Source organism: Eublepharis macularius, chromosome 13, assembly GCF_028583425.1.
Source record: "Eublepharis macularius isolate TG4126 chromosome 13, MPM_Emac_v1.0, whole genome shotgun sequence".
NCBI classification, from domain to species: domain Eukaryota; kingdom Metazoa; phylum Chordata; class Lepidosauria; order Squamata; family Eublepharidae; genus Eublepharis; species Eublepharis macularius.
In genome coordinates this window covers 49,623,529-49,635,583 of record NC_072802.1, presented here as the reverse complement: position 1 = coordinate 49,635,583, position 12,055 = coordinate 49,623,529, and the positions used below count along the sequence as shown (strand labels likewise).

At 44.8% G+C, this 12,055-nt stretch overlaps 1 protein-coding gene across 4 annotated transcripts in view; it reads left to right on the top strand.

The window, feature by feature from the left end:
• The first annotated feature begins 5,773 nt into the window (after positions 1 to 5,773).
• The window catches only part of SMTN (smoothelin), a 74,798-nt gene continuing 68,516 nt past the window's right edge, over positions 5,774 to 12,055 (top strand). For all 4 annotated transcript variants that reach the window (XM_054997066.1, XM_054997067.1, XM_054997064.1 and 1 more), the window contains exons 1-2: positions 5,774 to 5,860; positions 7,505 to 7,657. In XM_054997066.1, the coding sequence (XP_054853041.1) occupies positions 7,607 to 7,657 (51 nt within the window). In that variant the 5' untranslated portion in view covers positions 5,774 to 5,860; positions 7,505 to 7,606. The remainder of the gene's footprint in view (positions 5,861 to 7,504; positions 7,658 to 12,055) is intronic.

The window sequence follows — 12,055 nt, the reverse complement described above, 5'->3', positions numbered from 1 at the left end:
ATTGCCACCTGCTCTGCTTCTGATCTCAGCTGGGTGAAGGCAGTGGGTGGTTATTGCCACCTGCTCCACTCCTGATTCCAGCTGAGTGAAGGCAGGGGGTGGGTGGGCATTGCTGCCTGCTCCGTGCCTGATCCCAGCCTGAGCTTCCCCCTGCAGCGCACTCTCTGGATGAACAGGCTGCCTCGTCTGGGCTTCCCTCTGCAGCAGTGCCCTCAGGAGGCGCACCAGGGTAGGAAGGGAGTTGTCAGAAACATGCTTACCCTTTTATATAGTAGGATAAATATGAAACGTTGAAAATATGGTGTGAATTATTCTGTACTTCTGAACATGATATATGTTGAACATAAAATAGACTTTTTAAAAGGTCAGAGTCACAGGGCTAAAAAACAGGTGGAGGGAACTCCATCCCCTTTGTCATTGTCTGGACAAAATGAACTGCTGACTGGTGAAGCAAACAAACAAATATACAAAACGTTCCATTTGCTAGACCAATAACTCAAATGGCTGCAGATGAATTACTAGTAGGAAGTAGTTGTACACAGAACTCTTGTAATTCAGCAGGACTGGTCTAACATTTCAAAAACTTCACAGGGGCACCTTAACCTGGGTGTGTGAGTCAAGGTGGGCTAGCAATCCTCCCACCACTTCCATCGCCTGGTCTACCATAGATAAAGGAAAGTGACCAAAGGGGGTCGTAGTAAGATGGTTAGGCATAAAGGATGTTTCTGATCCATGAACATTGGCATGTCCTCTCTTGTCGGCAGGCAAAGCCCAGATCTTATGATTGAGCTTCAAGGTGAGGAGGCAGGGACCCTGCTTTGGGCATCGTTTGCTGTTTCTGGACTGTTCTCCCACATGCACATGGTCATTAACATGGGGCACACAATGTACCAGCAAGTTCTCGTGTGCAAGCATCTATTTACTGTATTCATCATGAGGATCAACACATTAATGCTGACATGAGAATGTAATGACAAAAAGAGAGAAAAGAAAAAAAGCTGTGACCCAAGGAGTCTCCAATCTAAATGCTGACATAGAGAAAACAAGTGGGGGTGGGGTGGTAGGTGAGGAACATGAATGGGTAGACAGGATTAGGGGAGGAGGGAAGAACGTGTGCAAATGGCGTTCAATTTATATGCTGGGTGAGGACATCTAGTTTTCCAACAGAGAGAGCCCCATGCAAAAATGGCTTTCTCTGGGAATTCCTCTGCAACAGCCTACCAGAGAGACTGCAGAGGGTGCACTCATTGTCTGCAATTAGGAAGGCTGGTTAGGTAACCCTAGGAAAATGGTGCATGGATTAGTTAACTTGCCACATATGAATCCTAATTCAAGCGGGGGTGGGGGGGTGGCTATTTCTTCTTCAAAACAATTGTTTTAACAGCCAAAAACAGCAACAAAATCCCTTCACAGATTTTCCAACATCATATATAGAGTGGCCTTCAAGTGTAGCCATAAGGCACTGAAATTTTGGATCCGTTGTGAGTGACAGAAAGATCTGACCATCTGCAACATCACAGGAAGTTCTCCTACTCTGGCTCCATAGAGATGCCTCTTGCTGGCTCTATGCAGGGCTTTTTTTCAGGGGGAACGCGGGGGAACGGAGTTCCGGAACCTCTTGGAAAAGGTCACATGGCTGGTGGCCCCGCCTCCTGATCTCCAGACAGAGGGGAGTTGAGATTGCCCTCCGCGTGGCACCATTTTCCTAGGATTACCTAACCAGCCTTCCTAATTGCAGACCATTTTCTCCGAGGGCAACCCACTGAGTTCCACCACCTCTTTTCCCAGAAAAAAAGCCCTGGCTCTATGTGGATAGCCAGTCTCTTTTCTACCATAACACAACACTGGCTAGTTCTTGCTTTGACAACTGCAGCTTTTCCTCCTCAACACAATCATTTGTTGCCTTTATCTGATTGTTCCACAATGGCTGCTTCTCTCCTGCTGAGTCCATTTGGAGTAGATTTAGAGATTCTGTTGGCATAAGTGACCAACTGCCTGCGAGGTGACAGACGTCAACATTTGTGACGGGAAGAGATAGGCAGACTGCAGGTGAACAGAAGAATGGCAAATCAACAGTCCTGGGGCTGGAGATCCTCATAAACATTATCAGCAAGAGTACAATTAAAGTAAGTAAGTACATAAATAAATCTAACCTCCAGTTCAGTAGGTTCACAGAAGAAGAAGGCCTCCTGCAATTGATTTTAAGGCTTGCGCCAGGTAGTGAACAATCTCGATGAAATGTAACTGACATTTTCTACATGTGTACTAAATAGCCACTGGGACCATTAAACCCAGAGTAACCGAAGATGAGACTATTGCTTGTGGTTGTTTATAACAGAATTACCAATAATCCTCATTCAAACTCTGAGATTCTGCCTGTGTCAACAACTCCAAGGTTAGGAACACAGTTTCTCCAGGACATGCGTCCTTCCATGGACATTATGTGTCTAACCAGAGCAAGTTAGCTCTTCAACTAAATAAACCAATTAAACTTTTGCTTGTAAGAAGCCAGCAGCTTTACGTCAGATTGTTGGCACTATTTTACTGTGTTCAGGACAATTTTTAAGGTGATTTTTAGTGGAGTATCATACCAGTTTGCTGCTTTTATCTTTTACTGTTTTATTGTGTATCTGCAATTACATTTATTTTAGTTCATTGTATTTTAATATCTATTGTTTACTACTACTAAGCTGCCTTGTGTTCTTCTGAGTAGAAAGACAGGACACAAATTATCTAAAACAACAAATAAACCAACATTTTCAACGTCTGCTTTACAGTCTTGTGCCATCATGTTCAACCAGTATTTTCTCTACAGATCTTCTTGTGAAGATCCAGAAAAAGAAACAAAATAATGTACATTTAAGAAATTAAATTTACAGATTGTCAAATGTTAAGGGGGAACTGGTATAAAATGTTTTTAGATGGTATATTATTCCTAAAGAAAATTGCAAAAAATTATAAGGACTATAATGGAAGGTGCTGGAAATAACAACAACAACATTCGATTTATATACCACCCTTCAGGACAACTTAATGCCCACTCAGAGCGGTTTACAAATACTATTATCCCCACAACAAAACACCCTGTGAGGTGGGTGGGGCTGAGAGAGCTCTAGAGAACGGTGACTAGCCCAAAGTCACCCGGCTGGCTTCAAGTGGAGGAGTGGGGAATCAAACCCAGCTCTCCAGATTAGAGTCCTGCGCTCTTAACCACTACACCAAACTGGCTCTCCATTAAAAATAAAATAGATGATGATGATGACAATGATGATGGTGGGAGGGAGGGAAGTTGGAGGGCTGCAGACATCCATGCATTTGTGTCCTTGGTGCAAGCTGATGATATCTTTTTTGGTGCATCTTGGAAGCAACAGATAATGCCTGGTCTGATTCTATAACATTCACCCCCGCCCCCCGAGTTTTTGCTATGTTTGGGGCAAAGCTTTAGAGAACTGGCTGTGGTGCAACCTGTTGTTTCCGAATTATACTGGAAATGACATCTTCAGTCAGTGTCACAGGCACACACATGCCCATTTTGCCTGTGCACTTCTGGTCTTCCTTCCCTGCAGTTTCCCATACCTTTTCCTCATTTCCATGGCTGGCCAGGTGAGTAAAGGCAGGGGGCAGTGGTTGTGTACCTGGTAATGGTACACAAGTTTAAACTTGTATTATGAATGTCTTTTCGCTTTCAATCCTGTCAGACTATCTTTGCGACTTTATGTATAACCAGGGGTTATTTTGCAGAAAAAGAGCTGGAGGAACTCATTAGCATAACTCATTAGCATATGCCATGCCTCTTGCCATCACCGGAAGTGTGTCATTAGTGTAACTGATTTGCATATGCCACACCACCTGACATCACCTATTTTAGCTGTTTTGGACCCAATTCTAGCCATTCAGGGCCGAAATTGGGCCCAAAATGGCAAAAAGGGGCTGAAAAGGGGCCCAAAATGGTCAGGATCAGGCCGCTGATGAGCGAGAAAGAGAGATCCACCACCTGTCAGAGGCCCAATCCTGGCCGTTTCGGCCCCAATCCAGGCCAGAATAGGCCCAAAATGGCCGAGAGTCAGGTTGGCGGGGCTACCTGACATGTGACCTCTTTGGGGAACTGCCGGAACTGCGTTCCTGTGCGTTCCCCCTTCGAAATGAGCCCTGTGTATAACCTTATTTGGAGATAATGTCCAAAGTCTAAATTTGAGGACCTCGGTTAATATGAGGCCTGCCTCAAATGGCCTTCCTGTGATAGGCCCTGGAATTGTAACAATCGGATGGCTTTGAAGAGAGATGGACTATTCAGCACATCACACACAAGAACAACATGTAAATTGTACACTGAATTAACTTTGTTTTATTTATATGCTTCATTTATACCCCACCTTTCTCCACAGTGGAATCCCAAGAAGTTTCAGCTATGTCTCCAGCTTAACCTCCAGGCAGCTCCTGGAGGTTGGTGACTTGCCAACTCTAGCTTGGGAAATTCCTGGAGATTTGTGGGCCATACTTTGGAGAGCAGAGTTAGGGCAGAGGCCAGGGAGAGAATATAGGCTGGGATGTTTCTTCCATAAGAGAAAGAGCTCCTAGAACACCCACCCTCTGTAGCCACCACAGGACTGATTTTTCCTAGATTCTATGGTGTACCATAGAACTCCAGGACCAGCCTTCTGGTTGGCAACCCTACATGGCAGAAGAATGAGCAGGAAACCTTCAGTGACATTTCACATTTCCCACGAACTCTACAGTGGAGAAAGGCACAGAGATCAGTTTCCACGGAGGAAATGGTGGCTTTGGAGTAGGGTTGCCAGCTTCAAGTTGAGAAATTCCTGGAGATCTGGGGGGAGAAACCTGGAGAAGGTGGGGTTTGGGGAGGGAAAGGACCTTGGCATGGTATAATTCCATAGAGTCCACCCCCAAAAGTAGCCATTTTCTCCAGGTGAACTGATCTCTGTGGTCTGGAGACTGGTTGTAATTCCAGGAGATCTCCAGCTACTACCTGGAGGCTGGCAACCCTACTTTGGAGAGTGGACTCTATGGCGCTACATCTCCATTGGACTCTCTCTCCTCCCCAACTCTGCTCTCCGCAGGCACTGCTCAGCCCCCTCCCCCCCCCCCCAATTTCCAGGACATTCCCAACCTGGAGCTGACAACCCTTGTTTGGCAATAGATCAAGATGGGTAGCTGACAGCCGTGTTAGTCTGTCTATAGCAGTAAAAAAGAGTAAGAGTCCAGTAGTACTTCTAAGACTAGTGGTAGGGTATAAGCTTTCGTGAGTCACAGCTCACGAAAGCTGTGGTATCTGAAGAAGTGAGCTGTGACTCACAAAAGCTCATACCCTACCACTAGTTTTGTTAGTCTTACAGGTGCTACTGGACTCTTGCTCTTTTCTACTACTTGTTTTCCAAGTAATCAGCCCCCAAACTGCGCACTTCTGATCTACTGTGAGAATTAATCCATGTGAACGTCTGAAAATGTGCTCCATAAATACAACGTGTTGTCGTTTCCGAATTCTTTGCTCTTCTAAAACATACTCTACAATACAAAAGCGACCTTATACTTCTAGGTCGTTAGAACTACAATCCCCATCGCGCTCAGGGCAAGGAGACCTCTGACAGGGATGAGGGCGTGGCCAACGAATTGAATCGAGCCAATCACAGAGGATCACAAGGATTCGGAGGGAGAATGGTCTTTGGATTGGTTGATGCAGCAAATGCAGGCGTGTACTTGGGCGGGAGGGCTGAAACCCGGCGGAGGCGCGCGGGTGGTTCGCTCAGAGCAGTTTCTGGAGTTGGGCGGACCGGGTCCGAATCAGGTTCTTGAAGGCTCAGCGGGGTAGGATTAATGGATGGCCCTTCCAGGCTTTGCTCAGGTGTGTACGTTGATGCGGATTAACAAATCGAAGTAAATGGTTACTCTGGATGTGGGGGGGGCGCCCATTACCAGGCTAGATGAGGAAGAGCGGTCATTCTCATAATAGTCAATGCACAGTGGAGCTGGGGAGGATTTTATTATATGTTTGGGATCGAGTCTGAAGTGAGTGTGGACAGGAACAGTTTCAGATTCGCCTCTGTCCGTGAAACGGTGTATCGGTATTGCTGTGGCCAATAATCTTAAAAGCAACTTCTCTGCTCGATCGCTGGCTTCCAGAGTTGCATTTCAAAGCCGCTCGATTTGCGAGGCGTGTGCCTGTGTTTCCTTAGTATGTGAATTAAAGAGAATTTTTTTAAAAGCCTCCAAAATAAGGAGAAAATTTCAGACTAACGTTCTCGTGCCCAGTTGCGCTGTCTGCTTGCCAGAGTCGGATAGTATGTGCCCTCCTGTGTATTTTACAAACCACCTTTCCACACGTGAGTTTATGGGACATCTGAAGTGTTAGACACAGTAGCGGCTGTAGATCTTGTGTGTGGCTAGACTCACAGTTAACTGAGATTGATGGTAGGGAGGTATAGAAAGCCCTGGTAAGGAAACACCTGGTTTAGGTCTGCTGATGATATAGCCCTGTGGTCTTTGCGTCTCTAGAAGCAGCCATCGCTCTGGTTTTCTTGACTTTTTTGTGTTCAAATTGGGTTTAAAGACATCGGGGAACTACAGGTTACAAGACTGGATTGGATTTCTAGTAGTAACCTGAGAGAGAAGTGAGGGGAAAACTATGAAGTTTCTGTCTGAACCTTTGTCCTAGGAACATGGGGCAACGTAAATGGGGGTTATCCCATTATAGCCTTACATTAGGAGGATAACATGAGATATTGTTCTCCTTTGAGGTAGGATAGGCTGAATAAAAAGATGTTGGTTGGACCAATGAAGCTTCATGGTTGATACAGGATTTGAAGCTTTGTTTTCCTGGTCCATGTCCAGCATTCTCTCTGTGATCCTATACTGGGCCTCTGATAAGGTGTTGGTATCTGTCTAATTCATACCCATCTGACTCTGTGTGTATGTGTGTGTGGCAACAATATCATGTGTCAGCATCCTGCTGCTGGTGTCTTTCAATTAAGACTCTTGGCCTTATGTTTTTACTCATGAATAAGTTTCCTTAGCTTACTCAGGCTTCATTTTTGATTTACTGTTTTTTGGTTGCAACATTTGGGGTGTGTGGGGGGGGGGAGTACCGTCTTGAATGCCTTTCTGATGCGTTGCAATCTTTACACATCTGAGTTGGCTGAAATTTTTCTTCCTGTTGTTTTGAGAAACTCAGACCGCATTTAAGGCTTACTGTCTGACAAAACATTAAAAACAATAGAGACAGAATCCTGCTAGGATCAGGATTGTGTGTTTGGGTTGCTTCGGCTTAGCAGATCGGAGTTTCCTGGAAGTGTGTTGGGAGTGTAGCATGCAATGAACTTGGCCTCAGCCGCTGCTGGCGGTCGGAAAGGCTCCGTGTTCCAGCCCTGGGATTAGCAGCCAGTGAAGCAGCTGCTGGGATCTCATTTACTTTTCAACACGCCTTTAATGAGCCCCGGGAGAAGATCTCCTGATTTCCCCCCTGACCGGCCTGCGATCTGTTCTTTTTCAGAATTCCTCTTGTGAGCCTGCTATCCTGCCGCTGAACTAACCACCCGCTTGGAGCTAACGTGCATCTGCAAACTTCTTCCAAGCAGAAAGGAAGGCCAGAAGGATGTCTGACGAGACACTTTTGAGCATGGATGAGGGAGCACTGCGGAAACTGGTGAGTTTGTCCTGGGATGCTGTCCTGTGGAATTACAACCACAGAGAAATGTGGAACTTCTGGCTGTTGCTGACTGTGTCTGGCTCAGGATCCCTGCTTGGAGAAATAAGAGGAGGCTGTCTAGGCTGCCTCCTGTGTTTCTTTGGCTTCTTAATTGTTAGCTGTTGGAAATTCTGGGAGCGAGAACCCCAGAAAGGTGGTGCTGAGTAAGGAGTAGAATGTACTGCCTCTGGCTTGCAATGGGAAAAGGTGGTCGTGCTCTTAAGCCCTAGGCTCCCTACAGGATTTCAAGCCGCTTCCCTGCATTTTCAGTTTGGATTTTCTTTGTTAAAATGAGTCCCAGTTTCTGCCTTCCAGTATTTCTGACCAATGATTGCAAGGGCATCAGAAAGACTGGCAAGTACTCAATCCTTTATTCATTTTAAAGCTTTCTCAAAACTTAAGTTATTTCAGCAAAACTATTCAGTTACTTTAAACAAGTTAGATTTCATTTAAACTTCTCAGAAGGGACTTGCAATTCATCCTTCCACTCCAGCTATTTACAGGCATGTCCAGCTTGCCTGTAATGTCCATCTGTCTATGAAGCCAGGCAGGTGCTTTATGCTTTCTTTGAAAATGTCTTTGTGATGGATTTCTCCCCATCAAGAGCTGGTATGCTATCCAAGGGCCCTAGATGAGCTGTGAGCAGAGCATCACCAAGCCTCCTCTTTCCTGGCAGATACAGAAGTGTGAGGGTGCTGCGCTTGTTTACAGCAGTTCGAGCTGCCAAATGTAATGTCTTCAAACAGCACCCATTTAGCAGGTGGCCACAGCAACCGGTTCGCTAAGGGCAATGTCATGCGGCAAGTGAATAGTAGTATTACGCACAGTTAAAACTTCGTTTAATTTCTCTGAAGCGTCCTAGGGACTCTCTAAAAAAGAAATCTCTGTTAGAAACCCCTAGCTGACCTTAGAAACCACAGTACCCTGAGGAGAGGAAATGACCACTTAACCAGTTTTTAGAATCGTTCCACATGTTATGCAGAATCAGATGGTACATTGAGATTTGGATCTTCCCTGTTTCTGGTTCACTCCAGCTACAATGGATCATTTTCAAAAAATGAACCTATCTGTACAGTTTTTTCCTGGTCCTTCCTCCAAGTATTTCATGTCAGTGTGGGAGATTCTCTTTCCTCCGTTCTGTCCTCACAACAACCCTGTGAGGTAGGATAACCTGAGAGTGGTGATGGTCCTGAAGTCACCCAGTAAGTTCCATGGTTGAGTAGGAATTTGAACCCAGATCTCTCTGGTGCTAGTCTGATGCTTTAAATACTATACAACCTGGCCTCTGTGTTAAGAAAAAAAAACAATTACAAAACCCTGTCTCCATTTTGCAAAGGAGTATGTCAGGAAAAAAAGATTTAGCATAGCCCTTTCCTTGATGTACTGCTTTACTAAACACAGGGACATTTCTTATTCTCATCTTTAGAAAACACCCTTACAAATTGAAGTGCTGCAGGTCCTCTACCATAATGTATAGTATGGCTTTGTATGACACTTAGAAGATTATGGGCTAGGTCTCATGGCATGTATCTGTGCCCTGAGTCCTCCCTTAAAGTGTGTCCTGTGTTTTTGTGACTCAGTTTGGTTTAGCAGACAAGCTGGATGTGCATTTCTCCTGTCGATCCTTGCTCTTTCCAAATGGCTTTGTGTTTCTAAGCTAGAGTTGGAATTGGGTCCGTCCTCTGTGTGTGTGTGTTTTCCAGGGGTCACTGCAAACTATTCTTTTGGGAGGCTACCCAGGTATGGAATTTGCTGCTGCAATCTCAGTGTCCATATATTGTTTCTACTTTCCCTTTAACTGAAGGAGACACCAGTATGTTTATGTCTAAATCAGAACCTGCTCTTCATGTTGAGTGGAAGCCTTGGTCAGATGTGTCAGAAGTCACTGTCTGTGCAGAGGCCTCTCTGTTCTGTGCATGCATTAAATTAAAAAAAAATCTAATTTACATTAACAGAATAAATTACATTAACTGAGTCCTTTACATGTATAGATGTAATTCTACCTCCATGAACCAAGTTTTCTAATACATCCCCCTTTTCCTGCCCTTTTAGCTATTGAAATTTAGTTTGCCGACACAGGGCCCCCATTGTCTCTGGTTGCACTTCTTTATAAAGTGTTGTATTCACAGATTTGTGCTATAAAAATGGTAATAAACAGTAGGTTTGAAAATGTCTTTGGAATTATTTCTGGAAAGGAAGGATGCATTTGGAAGGAATGTAGGGCAGAGAAGGTCATGGAGATGCTTTTAATCTTCAGGAGGAACAAAAAACGCTGCTTTTTCAACAAAGCAGAGACTTTCAGAGTGCTGAGCTCTGTGCAGCTTGGGTTATCTACTTTGTGTGGCAAATATCTAGAATCCTGACCATAATTTCAATGCGTCAGTTACCTTTTATGGCTCTGGTCAGTGAGTTCTAGAACAGACCTGTGGTTGTGTGCATCTGGTTGATGTGAGGTGCTCTTAGTGAGCACCTCACATCAGTGGAAGTCTGCTGCCAGGCCACGATCAGGCAGTGATGGAGAAATGGGACTGAAGTCCTAATTTCAGGATCTTGCCTATCATATAACTGTATCTTATTGCTACCTGTCCTTTTTAGGAGCGTGACTAAAATGCTGCGTTTGCCATCAATCTGTAAGAAAGCAGCTAACTCTTTCCTGTTAGATCTTGTGGATTAACCTTGTGTTGCTTGGAAGTCCCTGCACTGGCAAGTCCACTAAAACGGGGCCAGTTTGGGTTGTCAGATCCTGCTGTTCTCAATTTAGTTGCATTCCTTAATGTCTACTGAACCAATGAAACACCAGTAATTTGAAAATGAGCTGAAAGGAAGACCAGTTAACCTGCTGCTGGGCAGTAGAACTCTTGGCCGTTGAGAATTAGCCATGACTTTGCACAAGAAGTCTTTGTGTGGCTTCCCAGATTCTTTTATTTTTGGCTGTGTGGAGAAGTGAAGAGTGCCAAAATCTGTTTGCGATTGCCTTGCCCTGCCTGAAAGAGAAGGGCATCATTCAAACCTGGTGACGATGGTTGCAATGGCTGGTGTTTTTTCTCCCCCAGGGAAGCACCAGAACTTCCTTTCCTCCTCTTGGATGAAAGTGCAAGATCTAAGAAGGGTGCACTGAGGTCTAGCATGCTGAAGTGTGGATTCAAGTGGGCAGCTGCTTGACAGCCTCTTGTGTGGCACATGGTAGGAATAGATTGCAGAATCAGTGTAGCGTGAATTCCTAGTTCAGATTTGCCACGATATTTCCACTTGGGCAGTCGCATTGGTCTACAGCAGCAAAATTACACTGGAGTCCAAGGGGACCTTATAGATTAATTAGAAAACTTGAAGAATAAATTTTGTTTGTCTTCTGATTCAGATCTTATTGTTGTCAGGAACTCGCTGCATAGCCTTAGGCAAGCTGTTTCTCTTTCATCCCCAGCCTACAATATGAGGATAAGATTATTGGCTCACTTGACTGATATAATGAAGTGTTTTGAAATATCTAATTATTATTAGCCTGGTCCTATTATGTTATGCTAATGTTGGGCTCTAATAGGATATCACCAAGCTGATCTATGGCATATGAGGTAAGCAATTGTCAGGGCCTTTTCTCAACCTTGGAAGAACTCCACAAAAGTTGGTAGCCTGAAAATAATAACAATGACAACATTTGATTTATATACTGCCCTTCAGGACAACTTAATGCCCACTCAGAGTGGTTTACAAAGCATGTTGTTGTTATTATTCCCACAACAATCACCCTGTGAGGTGAGTGGGACTGAGAGAGCTGCTAGAAGCTGTGACTGACCCAAGGTCACCCAGTTGGCTTCCAGTGGAGGAGTGGGGAATCAAACCTGGTTCTCCAGACTGGAGTCCTGCGCTCTTAACCACTACACCAAACTGGCTCACTTAAGAATCTTAATAGACTAGAAATACTTCCTATGAACCATCTTTGTTTCCTTCAATGATCACCTTAAGATATTTTTTCCCCTTCTGGTGCCTCAGTCACTCTCCAAACAACTGGTTGTGAAGTAGAGCCAAGCCACAAGTGACACCTGACACAGGTTGGACACTTGTCAGCTTCCCTCAAGTTTTGATGGGAAATGTAGGCGTCCTGGTTTTACAGCTTGGCTCTCCATTACAGCTGCAAGGCCAGGATGCCTACATTTCCCATCAAAACTTGAGGGAAGCTTACAAGTGTCCAACCTGTGTCAGGCGTCACTTGTGGCTTGGCTCGTAGCGAGTATGAATTTTGACCCAGGAAATCCGCTTCGAATTTTGCCTCTGTCATGAATTCACAAGATGGTTATAGGCTCTTTTTCTCTCTCTGCCTTAGCATTCTGTCTTCGGTTTGGGAGCTGTAATACTCACCTA